Genomic DNA, 16769 nt, shown 5'->3' with positions numbered 1-16769 from the left:
AGACTTTGATGGATGACTTTTAATCCATGACCTTCCAACCAAAGCAAACTTATAATGCTGACTTTTGCAACCCGATGCCATTTTGCTTGTTAGTGATAAGTACGCATGTGAAAGTGCTTGTTCATTCCCTTCCAGGTCTCAAGAAAAAGCGACTGGGAGCCAATGACACCTCTCCAGTTTCCACCACCGCTGCTCCCTCTCTTTCTTTTTTTTTTTCTAAAACATTTCCATTATCTCTGTAAATTGTCAAGAAATCGATAGAGTTGCACCTGATAGAGGATTTGAGTTAGCAGCTTCCATGCTAAAAAGCATGGGTCTCTCCAAATATGCTTGTCTTGAAACAATTCCCACACCTTAAGAAGGAATACAAACGAAATGACCCAAATGTACAGATGGTCAGTGGACTTCAGTAAATTTCGGGCTTTTCCCAAGTGTTGCCGAAACCTGAGCTTGGTTTGTGAGTTTGTTTCTTTTAGGCAGGGATTATAGTTGGGAACCAAGTGAAACCTTGTTCCAGGAGTAAGAAAGCTGATTTTCTTCTGAACTTTTTTTTTTTTCTTTCTACGATGGACGTTTCACACCATTCTAATGTGAATATATCCAAAAGAGTTAGAAAATAGCAGACCCGAAAAGTCCTCGAAGTCAGCGTCGCATTGGTCCATAGCACCCCACTGGATTCTGAACCTCTACTATGAACTAGAGCTGGGTATTTCACAAAGGTAGACTTATCTGAGACATTCTTCCATATCTGGTCTTGCATAAATGTGCTCATCTTTTTACCGGTCCCGGTGCACCAGCTAATGAGAGTACAAAACTAGTTCAAACTCAATATATACGTATGTACATGCAAACTCCCATGTTAAGTATACGCATAATACTTATGTTCTCTAAGGACTTAAAATATGACCTGGTTGTATTTAGTTTGCACTGGTCCCGGCAGGCCCGGTGAAGGGACTAGTTCAAACTCGACATATACGTGAAACTCCTAAGAGGCTAGTGGTCATATTTAGTCCGAACTAGTCCCGGCAAGCCGGTTGAAGAGACTAGTTCAAACAGCATAATGAGCAAACTTTTACATAATTGTTATGTCATAAAGGGACTTTAATGTAAGTATGCTTATGTCGGGTTCCAACTAGTCCCAGCATGCGCCGTGCCGAGAGTAAAAAATTTGAAAAAAGCAATTTTACAAGAAAACTCCTTAAACTATAATATTACTAATAAATCCTTCTCTTTGGAACTTGCATCAGTACCCAAACCTTAATACTTCGATTGGAAGCGATCCTGCGGGTTTATCCAGCTTCCTTTGTTAATGGGCTCCGGTTCTCTTCTCCTCTTTTAACCTAGGGTTTCTATTTCCCTAACTCCTTATCCTCTTCTGGATGGGGTTTCATATGTTCTTGAAAATGCCAATTAAGACTTCGAAGGGTTTATCTCTTCATTTATTTACATCGCATTAGAAGTTGGAAATTCTTCACACCCATAACATTTTAAGCTCCATATCTTGGAATAGGTATTAGATTTCTCCAAAGATAAAAATAATAAAAACAGCAAAAGTGAAAAAGGAGAGGAAACAAATACATGAAATGGATAATGAGACTTGTGTTGTTTCTTAAGAAAAATCATAGGATCTTTTATCTCTGAAATTAACTTTTACTACAAAATTAGAGAAAGAAAATGTGCTGACTATTATTGAAAGTATAAGCCATTTCTCTCTTCTTTGACTTGGTAGCCTCACTCTAGCAGCACCAATGAAATTTCTTATCTAGTGAAGAATTAACATCCGCAAGCAACACATTTCTTACCTAGTAGATTTTCTGGGAGGAAGAAAAACTTTTTTTTGACTTAGTTAGAAACATCAAGATCAAGATCGCTTTGGGTGAGATTCTACGAAAGTTATCATAACATTAAATCAATGTTGATTTCACTTTCCTTGCATTATTGAGGACAATTATGCACAAGAAAGTGTGTGTTTCTTTTGGGCCACGCAAATCATACTGTTAATTTATTTAATAAGTTTGTTCTTTTTTTATTAAAAAGATAAAGATCCTTTGGTTTTTTTAATCAAGCATGTCTCTCATGTGTAACAAAGCAGAAATACTGATTTGGGGCCAATGATGTTCTTGCAGTACACCGATCTATTACTCTCATGTTAGTGTAGCTTGCAAATAATCTAATCATCATATATTCGAATAAAAGACACACAAAAAGATATGAACTTAAAAATGAATGCATATTGGAACAAGCATAAAAGACGATTAACAAAAAGGCAAACGGACAAGATATATAAACTATCTTATTATTGAAGCACAAAGCCAGTAGATGTTGAATTTTATTACCCGATTAGTGTTGTTATAATCTACCACACCCTCCAATAATCTTTTCGCTTAATATAACTATAAGGACTAGTGCGGGCGTGCGTTTAGTCCTACATCGGTTATTCGCTATGTAGATCTTGAGTACTTATACAGGATCAAAGAATCCAAATAATATCCTTCCAGCTAGCCGTTTTGGATGAGATCCTGAATCGTTACAAATGGTATCAGAGTGAACTCGGCCCATAACCTACACGTAGATTAGGAGGCATTGCAGCACAGGTCAATGGTGGTTGACCATGGGCCTATCGTAGTACATGTGATTAGATTTAAATGGATTTGAACTCTTAACCTGACGAAAACGTCAGGCATAAATGGAGGGGGTATATAAAGACCCGTGCGGATGTGTGTTTAGTTCCATAATCAGTTATTTGTCGAGAAGATCTTAGGCACTTATACAGGATTAAAGAACCCAAATAATACCTTTCGGTTAGCCATTTTGGGCGAAATCCTAGGTTGTCACAATAACAAAGTTGGGAGCACATCGGTAGTAACATAGTGAAAGAATTGTGCATGCCAAACACTTGTTCGAGCTACAGTATATAGAAGATTACAAGTTATGAACTCATGGTCTGTTATATTCGACTTGGTTGAGGCGAATTTTGTATTAACTATTTGGAAATATGAATCTATGCCGCAAAATATTTTTCCCAATTTCAAATGAAGCTATTGGAGATGGACATTTCTAGGACACATATGTTTATCTGAGACTGAAGAGTTACCCATGTTTCTTCTCACGTGCATTCATGCACCCAATGCCAGTGCGAGTGATTAGGGGCATGGCCTCCTTTTGACACTTGAAAGATGCTTCATTAAAATGATAGCAAGAGATATGCTTTCGTATTTAAAGCTCGGGCCTACCATCTATACTAATCCATTCATACTACTTCCTGTCACGATCCGGACCCGGATCCGTGACACGGCCGCCCTATTGCCGACTACTGCTCACAATAGCACGAAGCCTCATATACGAATAACAAGGTAGTCAAGTTTCATATATATAACATTACCAGTATAACTTACTGGGCGATCAAAAGTACAGAGCTTCTATAATATTTTATGTATACAAAAGTATATTTATCCAAAAATGAAACCCTGATGCAGAAAGTGTCTCTTGCCGCTATCACTAATGGTAGTCTGAAAAAAAATATGAATAAATTGGTATGAGTTACACGGTTTAGTAAGTAATCATGCATAATTTTACTGGATCAAGTGTAATACTAAACATTTTTAAGTAGGATTTGAGAAGCTAACATGTGCATCAAATAACAACTTTTCATAATAAAATATTCATACTAAGCCGGTAAATCGGTGTATACAGCAACATATCTTTTCATGAGAATGCATCGTAAAACTTTATGCCGGTAATTTATGCTTAAAATCTACATTCTTAAATTTTTAGCTACAACCGTACTTAACTCTCACGATAAGGATCGTTATGCCTAGATATTCTTACCCATTGGCGGGGCCCATATGCTCAGTTATTCTTACCCACTGGCGGAGGCCATCCATAGCATCTCAGAGTCCATAAGTAGTACTTTTCACAAATCATACTCATAAGTAGAGTGAAAACTCATTGATAGCATCTTAAACAACTAATCTTATGTTCATGCCACAAATACTATTTTTAATGTAATCATAACATTATAATTCATGTAGTGCATAATTTAGAATGCATAAATAACACTTTATAATTTCTATAAACAAAGCATTTTCATGATCTATAAAACAATAAGATTAGGGCAGATTACCTACACTAATTTGTTCAAAATTCCTTCAAATTGGTTAATCGGCTCTTTGATCACCTATCATGTCAAAAAGGACACTTATTTAGTAAGTATCCCCTAATTCTAAATTAATCCGTCATTAAGACCCTACCCAGGGGTTTTGCTTGAATTCGAGTCATATGGGAAACTTACATTGAAATCCTCTTAAAATTTCTTGCTTATTGGACTTTTAGGACGTAGGATTTTTACTTATTTTGCAAGCCTTTAGCCTAATTTCATGTAATTTGAGTCACAAGGCTTCCGAGCTCAATTTTAGGCTAGTCCCAGCTCAATTTAACCCACTATTGGAATGCTTGAGCTTGGTTTAAAATCAAATCGAGCCCACATAGACCAATTTGGTCTTAAATTACAGGACCGGGCCTGGTTCAGAATTAGGTCTAGTCCTTTTTGCGTCAAATTGGTCTTCTGATTAGGTCATCGGGCTCAGTCCAAGGTCTAATTGGGTCTAAGTTTGGTCTAGGGTCAAATATGGGCCCAAAAGAGTATTGGGCCCAGTTGATTTTTGAGCCCAGGTATTATATTCTCCCCCCCTAAATAAATTTCGTCCTTGAAATTAATATACCTCAGTCCTCGAAAAGCTGTGGATAACTTCTGCGCATCTCATCTTCAAGTTTCTAGGTAGCCTCCCTTTTTGAGTGATTGGTCCACTGGACTTTAACATAAGGGATGGTGTGCCTCCGAAAAATCTGTTCTTTTCTATCAACGATATGCAGAGAAACCTCTTCATAAGTCAAATCTTTATTTATTTGCGAAGGTTCGTATCGTATCACACAACATGGCTAGGATCTGAGATGTATCTCCGTGGAAGGGAGACATGAAAGACATCATGTATGCTTGACAACTTTGGGGGTAAGGCTAATTTGTAAGCAACCTAGCCCACTCCGGCAAGAACCCCAAATGGATCAATGTAACGAAGACTCAAATTGCCGTGTCGTCCAAATCTGGTGACACCTTTTGAGGAAGAGACTTTTAAAAAGACAAAGTTTCCCTCCAAAAATTCTAATTCCCTTCTTCCTCTGTTAGCCCAACTTTTCTGCCTATCCTAGGCAACCTAAAGCCTTTGCTTGATCAAAAGCACTTTGTCTTTGGCATTCTGAACCAACTCAGGACCCAGTAACTTCTGTTCCTCGACATCGTCTCAATGCAGAGGTGATCGGTATTTTCTCCTTTATAAAGCTTCATATGGGGCCATCTGGATGCTGGAATAGTAACTGTTATTGCAAGCAAACTCCACCAGAAATATGTGATCATCCCAGCACCCACCTAAGTCAACAGTGCAGGCTCTCAACATGTCCTCCAGGGTCTGGATCGTCCGCTTTGACTGACCATCAGTCTGAGGGTGATAGGATGTACTGAGCCTCAATTCAATATGCATGGCTCTCTGAAAGCTTTCCTAGAATCTAGATACAAATCGAGGGTCGCGATCAAATATGATGCTCACTGGTACTCCATGCAGGCGTACTATTTTGTCGATATATTTATGAGCTAGTATGTCCAATGAAGTACCAACTCTGAAGGATAGAAAGTGAGTTGACTTTGTAAGGCGATCTATAATTACCCACACAACATCATTCTTTCTCACTATTCTCGGGAGCCTGTAACGAAGTCCATAGTGATGTGCTCCCACTTCCATTCTGAAATTTCTAGTGGTTCAAGTAACCCAGCGGGCCTTTGATATTCTTCTTTCACCTGCTGACAAGTCAAGCATCGAGCCACATATTCAGCTATCTCTCTTCATACCATTCCACTAGAAATGTTCTCGTAAATCTTTGTACATTTTGGTACTGATAGGGTGAACAAAAAAACGAGATTGATGAGCTCCTTCTAAGATTTCTTTCTTGAGGTCAACATCAGTTGGAACACATAGCCGGCTACCAAATGTCAGGGTACCATTAGGGTGGATCTGGAGTTTGGGTCACAACCCTTTCTCCACTTCATCTCTAAGCTGACGTATATGTGCATCTAACTGCTGAGCAACCTTTATTCTGTCAATCAGCGTTGGCCGCACTCTCAAAGTGGCCAGTAGACTCCTTGTAGTTTGTGTAACCACTTCAACCCGCATTCTGTCAAGATCCTTTTGAATCTGTGGTTGAGTGGTGAGTAATGCAGTGGAGCCCACTGCTGACTTTCTGCTCAGAGCAACAACCACAACATTGGCCTTCCCTGGATGGTACTTAATGCTAAGGTCATAGTCTCTTCAATAGTTCCAGCCATCTTCTCTGTCTCATATTTAACTTCTTTTGTGTGAATATGTATTTCAGGCTCTTATGATCTGTATATACTTTACAGTGCTCACCATATAAATAGTGTCTCCAAATCTTTAGGACGAAGACCACTGCCGCTAGCTCCAAGTCATGAGTCGGATAATTTTGCTCATAAGGTTTCAGTTGTTTGGAGGAATAGGCCACCACCTTGCCATTTTGCATGAGTACATAGCCTAGCCCATTCTTGGAAACATTACTGTAAATAGTGAATTCTCGACTAGTGGATGACAAAGTTAGAATTGGAGCAGATACCAACCTCTATTTCAGCTCCTGGAATCTTTTCTCGCAATTGTCGTACCAAATAAACAGCTCGTTTCTTAGTTAAACGAGCCAAAAGGGTGGCGATCCAGGAGAATCCTTCCACAACCCGTCGGTAATAATCGGCCAGTCCCAAGAAGCTTCTAATCTCTTTGATGTTGGTCGGACGAGACCAATCCACCATCGCTTCTATCTTCTTGGAATCCACTGCCACTCCATCCTTAGAGATTACATGCCCGAGAAATGCCACATTGCTTAGCCAGAATTCACACTTGTTCAGCTTGGCATACAACCTTTTCTCTCGGAGAGTCTGTAGTACTACTCTCAAGTGGTCTACATGCTCCTCCTTGCTCCTTGAGTAGATCAGTATATCATCAATGAAGACGATCACAAATTGATCCAAATTCTGCTTAAAGACTCTGTTCATTAAGTCCATGAAAGCAGCTGGAGCGTTGGTCAGTCGAAAGGCATAACCAAAAATTCATAGTGCCCGTACCTGGTTCGAAATGCGGTCTTTGGTACGTCATCAGCTTTTATCTTCAATTGGTGATATCCAGACCGCAAGTCTACCTTAGAGAAAACTTAAGCACCTTGCAGCTGATCGAATAGGTCGTTTATCCAGGGCAGACGATATTTGTTCTTTATTGTTACCTTGTTCAATTCCCGGTGATCAACACACAGCCACATACTCCCATCTTTTTTTTCACAAATAGGACAGGAGGTCCCCACATAGACACACTAGGCTGGATAAACTTCTTGTCCAGGAGTTCCTGTAGCTGGATCTTTAAATCCCTCAGCTCGGCAAAGGCCATTCGATAAGGAGCTTTGGAAATAGGTCCTACTCTTGGCGCGAGATCGATGGTAAATTCGACCTCTCGATCAGGGGGTAATTCCGGTAATTCATCTAAAAAAACATCCGGATATTTTCTGACTACTAGTATATCTTCCAGTTTGGTCTCCTCTCGGGTATCCGTTACACATGCTAAATAAGCCTTACACCCTTTCCTTAATGCCTTTACGGCATTCAAGGCAAAAATAAAATGTAATGCTGATTGACATTGCAAGGGTGCTTCACCTTGGAAGAAGAACTCTGGTTCTTCAGGTATCCGAAATACCACTCTTTTACTGTAGAGTTAATTTGAGAGTGGTACTGAGACATCCAATCCATTTCCAAAATAATGTCAAAGTCTTGCATGTCAAGTTGTATAAGATTTATCACTAGCTCTCTTACCCCTATACGAATTATACAATTCTTGTATATAGTGTCAACAATTATTATTTTCTGAAGGGGTGTAGCAACATGCAGTGGTTCTTCTAGTTTCTCAGGTGTGCAGTGTAATTGTCTTAAAAAACTAACTGAAACAAAAAAAATGTGTAAAGCCAGAATCAAACAAAATAGAAGCATCAATCGAGTTGACTGGTAGTGTACCTGTCACCACCCGGTCGCTAGCATTGGCATCCTGATGGGTCAGTGCAAAGACTCGAGGATTGTTCCTTGGCCTCTGGTCCCTAGGTACAAGAGGTCGGAGCTCATTCCTCCTCTTATTCAGGCAGTCGCGTGCCAAGTGTCCAGTCTGCCCGCAACTAAAACATGCCCCTACTCTCCTTAGACAAGGCCCACTATGGGATTTGCCACAGCAGGCACAGACCCTAAACTGCTTCTTCTGAATCAGCGTGCTCCTGAAATTTCTTGGCTTGCCACTCTGTCTCCCAGCTGGTCTAGGTCTCTTCAGGTCAGCCCTTTCCCTATCATATCTTCTCAATTCAGCCTCCACTTTCAGGGCTCTGTCCAAAATATCCCGGTAACTGGTGAATAAATGTGAGGATGTCCGGGACCTGATCCCATATCTCAGCCCTTGTTCGAACTGGTTAGCCTTACTCCTCTCGTCCTCCATGAACTGAGGGCAGAATCGGCCTAGCTCATTGAACTTGTTGGCATAATCCAGAACAGTCATATGTTCGGACTGAGTCAGCGATAAAAACTCATTCTGCTTTGTCTGCTTGACTGAGTCCGGAAAGTACCGAGTATAAAATAACCCTTTAAACTCTCTCCAGGTCATTCTATTGACCTCATATGCTATCTCCATGGAGGACCACCAAAACTCCGCATTTCCCCTCAACATAGGAATAGCTAGTCTAACTTTTACTTCTTCGGGAAATTCGAGTGCCTGATACATCTTCTCCATTTCCCGAATCCAAGTCTCAGCGGTCAAGGGGTCTGATCCACCGTCAAACATCGGTGGGTTCAGCCTACGAAACCTCTCGTAATAGGAAACCATCGGCTGTACAGGTTGGGCAGTCAACTGTATCTGTTGCTGTTGCTGAAGCAACTGTGCCATTAACTGGTACACTCCTGTCAGGTCTGCCTGGGTTGCTACGGAGTGTGGAGTAGTTTATGTAGTTAATTGGCTGCTAGGGTCTGGAGAAGGCGCTCTCATTTCTCTTTCATCCTCCATATTGTTTGCGACTACCTAGCAGTCAAGAATTTAAAATGAGATTAACATAAATTATTTTCTTCAAGTAATATATTTATAACAATCTTAACTACCCATTATCCAAAATTTTTAAGGTTATAATCTTGTTTAACCTAGAGCTCTGATACCACCAAATATCACGACTTAAACCCGAATCTGTGACACGGTCGCGCTATTATCGACTACTGCTCACAATAGCACAAAGCCTCATATACGAATAACCGGGTAGTCAAGTTTCATATGTATAACATTACTAGTATAACTTACTGGGTAATCAAAAGTACAAAATTTCTATAACATTTTATGTAGACAAAAGTATATTTATCCAAAAATAAAACTCTGGTGCAAAAAGTGTCTCTTGCCACTATCACTGACGGTGGCCTGAAAGAAAATATGAATAAATTGGTATGAGCTACACGGCTCAGTAAGTATTCATATATAATCTTACCGGATCAAGTGTAATACTAAACATTTTTAAGTAAGATTTGAGAAGCTAACATGTGCATTAAATAACAACTTTTCATAATAAAATATTCATACTGAGCCCGTAAATCGGTGTATGTACTAACATATCTTTTCATGAGAATGCATCGTAAAACTATATGCCGGTAATTCAGGTTTAAAATCTACACTCTTATATTTTTAGCTACGGCCGTACTTAACTCCTACGACAAGAATCGTTATGCCTAGTTATTCTTACCCACTGGCGGGGGCCATCCATAGCATCTGAGAGCCCATAACTAGTACTTTTTTACAAATCATACTCATAAGTAGAGTGAAAACTCATTAATAGCATCTTAAACAACTAATCTTATGTTCATGCCATAAATACTATTTTTAATATAATCATAACATTATAATTCATGAAGTGCATAATTTAGAATGCATAAATAACACTTTATAATTTCTATAAGCAAAGCATTTTCATGATCTATAAAACAATAAGATTAGGGCAGATTACTTACACTTTAATTCGTTCAAAATTCCTTTAAGCTGGTTAATCGGCTCTTTGATCACCTATCATGTCAAAAAGGACACTTATTTAGTAAGTATCTCCATATTCCTATAATTAATCAGTCATTAAGACCCTACCTAGGGGTTTTGCTTGAATTCGAGTCGTATGGGGAACTTAGATTGAAATCCTCTTAAAATTTCTTGCTTATTGGACTTTTAGGATGTAGGGTTTTTGTTTATTTTGCAAGCCCTTAGCCTAATTTCATATAATTTGAGTCACAAGGCTTCCGAGCTCAATTTTAGGCTAGTCCCAGCTCAACTTAACCCGCTATTAGAATGCTTAAGCTTGGTTTAAAATCAAATCGAGCCCACATAGACCAATTTGGTCTCTAATTACAGGATTGGGCTTGGTTCAGGATTAGGTCTAGTCCTTTCTAGATCAAATTGGTCTTCTGATTGGGTCATTGGGCTCAGTCTAAGGTCTAATTGGGTCTAACTTTGGTTCAGGGTTAATTTAAATTATTTGGGCTTGAATCAGGGCCGACCCGCGACTAATTTGGTCTCTAAACAGTTGATTTGGGCTTGGATTAGGGCCGGCCCGAGTCCACTAAATCCAATTTGATCCATTATTTTAAAATATTTTGGGCTCGGCCCAAAGCCAGCTCGAGTCCAATCAGTGCACAGTCTAATTTAATTGGGTTCAGACCCAATTAAACGTTTACTCAACCTAATTAAATTTTATTTAGCTTAATCAATTTAAATCCCAATCTGATTAAACTCAATTGAATTTAGATCAAATCCAACCCGAACTAATCCAAATCTATTTAATTTCTTTAAATCGGATTGGATTGGTTCGAATTTGAATGCAACCCGTTAACCCAAACCCAACCCGTTAACCCATTCCCTCCTCCTCCTCCTCCCCCTCCCCCTCCAGAAGCCTCTCCCGAACCCTCTTTCCACCAAGGTGGTAGCCTAGTGGTACTGGGCAGCAATTCTAACCACAAGGTCCTAAGTTCGAATCGTTGCGGCGACGATTAAATTGTGGACCGGAGCTCACTACTTTGGCCACTGCTTGGACTTGTGGTGTAGGACCGCTCTTGAACCGCTAGTAGCCGGGGTGGTGCCGGGTGTGACGTACTCACACGTGGGACTCGAGCCAGAGCTCAGAGGAGTAGCTGAGCCGGGCCTATGGGTGGGGAGGGTATGAGTAAAACCGGTCGGGGTGCCCAACACACGGCCATTTCTGCCCGCATCGAACATTCTCCTGGCGGGGCGGGGGCCCTGGGGCTGCTACGCGGGGGTGGGCTTGTCCCTTCCTCCCCCCTACCCCTTTTCTTTAGCGAGAAAAAAAAAAAAAAAAAAAAAAAAAACCCTCTTTCCACCCTAATCTCCTCCCCTTCCCATCTCAAGGAAGAGGAGGCGGCTCGGGAGAGGCCGAGCAGCACCCCCCTTCCCCCCCCTTCCTTTTCCCCGGCCGGCCTGTGGCACCCGGACTGGCCTACGGCCGCGCGGGCGGCTCACGGCCGCGACGGGTGGCCTGCGGCCGAGGTCGCGGCCGGCGCCGGCGCTCGCGATCGGCGGCTAGGTGAGTCCTTCTTCTTCTTTCTTGTTTTTTTTTCTTTCTTCGAACTGGAGGAGGCCGATCCTGGGGGTCAGGCCACGGCCGGCGGCGTCCGCGGCTGACTCCTGCGGCCGTGTCCGTGGCCGTGCTCGCGGCCGGCCTGCGGCCTATACCTGCGGCCGAGCCGAGGCCGGCGGCGTTCACGCCGTCGGCGACGTCCCCGGCTGCGCATGGGTAACCCCCTCCCCCTTCTTCAGTTCTTCCCCTCCCTCTTCTTCTTCTTTTCTTTTCTTTCTTTCTTTCTTTCTTTCTTTCTTTCTTTTAATTCACATACTAAACAAATTGAGAGGAGGTAGCCGGAAGGGATTTACCTTGATTCCGAAAGAGGTTGCAGTGTCCCGTGCTCCGGTGCCTCCACTCCAACACCTCCTTTGCCGGTTCACAGGTTCCTAAGGTCCTGAGGGAGAACCAGATACGGTAGAGAGGTTTAATTAGGCATTCTTAAGCGGTGTAACCCCTTTAGCTAGGGCGAGGTGTCACCCTCAGCTTCCCCCACGTGAAGGGCGCCCTCCTCTGATTCCCATCTGGCCCTAGTCACCTCCATCCCGAGAACATGACGTGGCACTCATTGAGCTGCTAAATATGGGCTCCAATTGGCCCACTACGTATCCTGGCCCTATGCTCAAATATGGGCCCAAAAGGGTATTGGGCCCAGTTGATTTTTGGGCCCAGGTATTGCACTTCCTGTACTCATTGATGCATCCAACGCTATTGCAAGTGATATTGTGGCATTGCCTCCTTTTGACACTTCAATGATGCTTCATGAAAAATGATATTAACATAAACGCTTTTGATGGGAATTGTTGGACCTCATGGAACATGCGATGTTGTTGTATATTTATGTTAGAAAGCTTTTGAATTTCTTTTTCTAATAAAGAGGGTCCACCATTTTTTTCTTCTTCTTTATAAAGAGTCTTGCTTTGATGGATTAGGTTGTGTTATTTTTTAGTTCAGAAAATATATCGCTTCTGTCAGTATTTACAGAGTCATGGACACTATAATTTTATACGTCATTAGGACATCATCATTGATGGAAGCCTAGTTTCATTTTTTGAAGATCAAAACTAATTTTCCTGGCTCATGGAGAGTAGAGTTCATGATGTTCAACATTAACAGACTAGATAAATAAACACCACTCAAAATCTATATTCTCTCGGGATTTTTCTCAAGAGTAGAACACCACTGGAAATTTATATTACTTCGAGATTTTTCTCAAGAATAGACATCAACTTTTGTCCTCTTGGCCCAAGTGGATGATCCTACAGAATAGGTAGATGATCAAAGGTAGCGACCTTTGAAATTGGCAGCTAGCTATTCATTACATAAATTTTCAAATAGCTTTCAAAATTCCTCCATTCACTCTTCATCTTTGCTAGCCTCACTTAAGCTGCAGATGGTGCAGGGATGTAGTTAATTGTGGGCTCTGGCATGCCTGCCATGATCGGTGTAGGCTTTGAGAAGGCCTCTCCCTCTGAAACCATGTCCTCTGCCTTGAAATCAAGTGACTCATCGTTGTAGATATCCCACCATTTTTCCACTAGCATTTTGATATCCTCCCTATCCATGTTAGCTTCTTTCCCAGTGTACCTCCATGGCTTTGAACCCTGATAACATAAGAACTTCATGAGGAATGGTGATAGTAGACATCAACAATTGATGCAATTCTCTGTAACAATTTGATACACGAGAGAAGGGATGAATGACAAAGGACTTACTGCAGCACAATAGTGGACCACCTTCACCTTGTCAAGCTCAACGTTTTCTGGGTGGCGCCACAGCATGGCCAGGACCAGATTGTAAGCAAGAGGGATTGGCCTGTAGGTCTTCTCAAAGAACATGTTCAAGAAATCCTACAACAGGAAGAGATGATAAAGATGTGGGTAACTTAAATTTTCTTATCTGCTTATTTCTGAAAAAGAGAATAGATGTGAGAAGCATATGGAGGAGCTTGTATGCGTTATGTGACTCTTATGTTACTTCTAGTTCATCATATGCTTATTAACTATCCCAAAGATAGTATTGATAGTGAATCACAACCACTACCATCTGTGTCATGGTCCTTATTATAACCCTGAATTTCAAGAACTACTGCATTATAATAAGGAGAAATAAGCTACACCTTATAAATAAGATATGGCCAATCTTTAACACAAAGAAATAATAGTCAATTTAGAGGACCACCTTTGGTTTGTCCGATTCGATGACCTCAGGATTCTTGATTTTTCTTTGAAATGCTCCAGCTGAATTTTATATGGTTGTTCATGGACGTGAGGGCTTGCAAGTAGGCCCTTCTCTATCCAGAGATTGGTGGACCAAGAATATGGATCTAGGGCTCCAAACAGAACCATTAGCATCTGGGATTCTAATTCTAGTCAAACATATTGCAGCTAGCTAAGAGGGACTTGTGCCAGCTTTGTTTAGTCTATTTTTAATTAAGATGCAAGGAGTTAATTAGCTTGAGCCATTCCTATGATCTGATAAAAGTTTCTATCTTTGAAATCTGTTGCTCTCATCTATCTTATCAAAATTGCGATATTAACTCAGTTTTACAAACTGCCGATACTTAAGGATGACTATAGTGACAAAAGTAATAGTTACATCGTCATATGTAGCCATACATAGTATCAACATATGAACATGGGTTATTTTATTTTCATGTACTTTTTTACTTCTTATAATTTCTTTTGATTAGTTGACTTCTGTCCAGCTTCAACATCATAATTTCTGTCTCTAACATACTGTTTCTTTCATCAAATTATGGACAAATATCCTATTTATATCTGTTTTTAAAAATTTATATTAGCGCTGAATTTGTTCCTTTTTGAGAATAAGAATTTCAGAACAAACAGCTTTGAGAAGATGTTACCCATAGGCTCACCTGCTCAGCAAAAGGAGTTGGTGGTGTGAACTTAAGAGTCTCAAGAAGGTTCTCATAGGTTAGATGATTGGGCTCGAATACGAACATGCCGGCATTGAAGTAGAGTGGAGGAGGAGCTCCCATCTCGGCAGGCCATGCCACCTTTTCGGGGCACTGCTGGCAATAGCCAATAGAGTACTGGCGAGAGTGGCTCCATGTCTTCTCACAGAAGCAGTCCATCACAGCATAGAAGTAGCCATCGGGCATGTCAAAGAGGTGGTCTATGTTATCGAACACTTGGATATCCGCATCAAGATAGATCATCTTGCTGTACTCCTCAAACTACATGCAACAATACACCCCAATAAAACTACCGTCAGTGCTTAAATATGCCAACTTACCGAGTCTCCAGTTTATGTACATATGAATCCACAAATAAATTGAAGGAAATGTTATATGTTTCTCATAGGTCATTCTCTACTAGCTCAGTCAGGTCTGAATGATCTGCATAGAAATTTTTTACGTATGTTGTTGCTGTTGCGTGTTGCACAGGTCATTCTCTACTGGAGCAATCAATCAGTTATACTGATAATGGTAATTAACTTTGAAAAGTATGCAAAATATGGGCTATGTCTCACTCCAAATGAAATGAAATCAGATTAGTATTTTTAATTTCTATAACCCGCTCTATATATCTAAAAGAAACCCTATGTATGTGACATCTAAACTAGAATTATATATTACAAACCAAGCCAAATAACAGTAGTATTTGCTGACTTTGGGTCAGCCGCTTGCTAGCTTGATGATCCAACTCGGCTGATACTTTGGGTGAAACAAATAAATTCTAGAATCCATGTTCGTCCTTATTCTTATTCACACGTATTACTTCCAAGTATATATATGTGTGTGTGTGTGTGTGTGTGTGTGTGTGTGTGTGTGTGTGTGTGTGGTATAATTAACTGACGAGCTAACTCGGCCAGCTCACCCATCTAGCAGACAAATAAGAATTAAGAGTACTGACTTAGATCCCCGAGATCTAAAACAGCACCTAACACTACGTGCATGGCTAACAAACAATGGATCCATGCAAATATACCCCAGAAAAGGAACAGTACTTACGTTCCAGATGCGTAGCTTGGAGTAGTTGATGACGTAGTAGGCCATGGCGAACTGGGTCTGGTTCTCCGGTGGGTACACGGGCTCGATCTCCCGGACGATGCAGCCCTGCTCCCGGAGGAGCTGGCGGTGCGCCGCGGGCACGTCGGGCAGCACCGCCACGACAAGGGGGTACGCGCTGCTCACCTTCCTCAGCCCCTTGGCCAGCCCCACCACCCCCTTCACATAGTCGCCGTCGCCGGCGAGGAACGTCACATAGGCCCGCCTCGATCCCAAGCAGCCCCATGGCTCCCCACGGTACATGCTAACGTCGGCAGGAACGCCGGGGGCCATGGAACCAAGCTTATCGGAAGCTAAAACTAATTAACAATATGGGCAAGGGGTTTGGTGGAAAAATGTATCAAGGACTTCTCTCCGGCCGTTCACCGATAGCTAGCCGCTGCTTGCCGGCACGTTCGGACTCGTGGCCGCTTAAATAGACCTCAAATGGTGGTGAGATGGGGGTGAAATGATGCACAAATGAAACCCAAATGAAGGTTCTCGTGTCCTTCGTTGTTATTTTATCTTTGGGTGGTAGTAGTCTGATAAACGTGAGGTTGTGGTGGGGACTTGGCAAAGGAATGAAGGAGATGCCACAGGCCGATGATAAGGGGTCATCGATGAAATGAACGGCTGGGATTCATTTGGGTGACGTGGTTTAGGATATATGGTTGCGGGGGGCTTAGGATCTAATCTAATATTTTAGTGCGAGTTAAGTGGGAGCTGGCCATTTTCCTCGGATGTAGTAATTAAGGAGGAGGCCCAAGGGAGGATTTCAAGGAAGTCCAGTGGTCTCTTTGCTAAAGTATGGAGAGGGCTCCTGAGGTCCGACTCTTCAGAAAAGAAAAGTGACATGGTTTTAATTAATTCTATTTCTTTCTTAGCCCCTCAATTTTCACGTTTCTGCTTTTGTTAGCATCGTGACACGCTTAATGGCTGTCCGTGCGATGGTTTCTTTATTTCATAGTGACATGTACTAATTTTTTATTCAGGAGACCATCTCGTGTGATACTTAAGCATAGATAAT

At 41.4% G+C, this 16769-nt stretch overlaps 2 protein-coding genes and 1 long non-coding RNA gene across 3 annotated transcripts; 1 reads left to right on the top strand and 2 right to left on the bottom strand.

Annotated features, from left to right (window-relative positions):
• Positions 1-3340: 3340 nt before the first annotated feature.
• On the bottom strand, positions 3341-12698 carry LOC120110495. The gene is made up of 4 exons (XM_039125607.1): positions 12042-12698; positions 10121-10172; positions 8111-9148; positions 3341-3509 (listed from the first exon to the last, which is right to left on the bottom strand). Exons 3-4 carry the CDS (start codon positions 9018-9020, stop codon positions 3499-3501), a joined length of 921 nt encoding a protein of 306 aa, XP_038981535.1. The 5' UTR covers positions 9021-9148; positions 10121-10172; positions 12042-12698; the 3' UTR covers positions 3341-3498.
• LOC120110496 lies at positions 11460-14901 on the top strand. Its single transcript, XR_005511515.1, has 2 exons — positions 11460-11694; positions 14563-14901. It is a non-coding gene; the product is annotated as an uncharacterized LOC120110496 (long non-coding RNA).
• Positions 12833-16176, bottom strand: LOC103723459 (galactinol synthase 1-like). The gene is made up of 4 exons (XM_008814369.4): positions 15707-16176; positions 14609-14929; positions 13446-13580; positions 12833-13334 (listed from the first exon to the last, which is right to left on the bottom strand). The coding sequence occupies exons 1-4, from the start codon at positions 16034-16036 to the stop codon at positions 13113-13115; spliced, it is 1008 nt and encodes a 335-aa protein (XP_008812591.1). The 5' UTR covers positions 16037-16176; the 3' UTR covers positions 12833-13112.
• Positions 16177-16769: the final 593 nt, after the last annotated feature.

The sequence above is a fragment of the Phoenix dactylifera genome, chromosome 4, assembly GCF_009389715.1.
Source record: "Phoenix dactylifera cultivar Barhee BC4 chromosome 4, palm_55x_up_171113_PBpolish2nd_filt_p, whole genome shotgun sequence".
NCBI classification, from domain to species: Eukaryota; Viridiplantae; Streptophyta; class Magnoliopsida; order Arecales; family Arecaceae; genus Phoenix; species Phoenix dactylifera.
The sequence above is the reverse complement of the archived record's forward strand: the minus strand, read 5'-3'. Positions and strand labels throughout refer to the sequence as shown.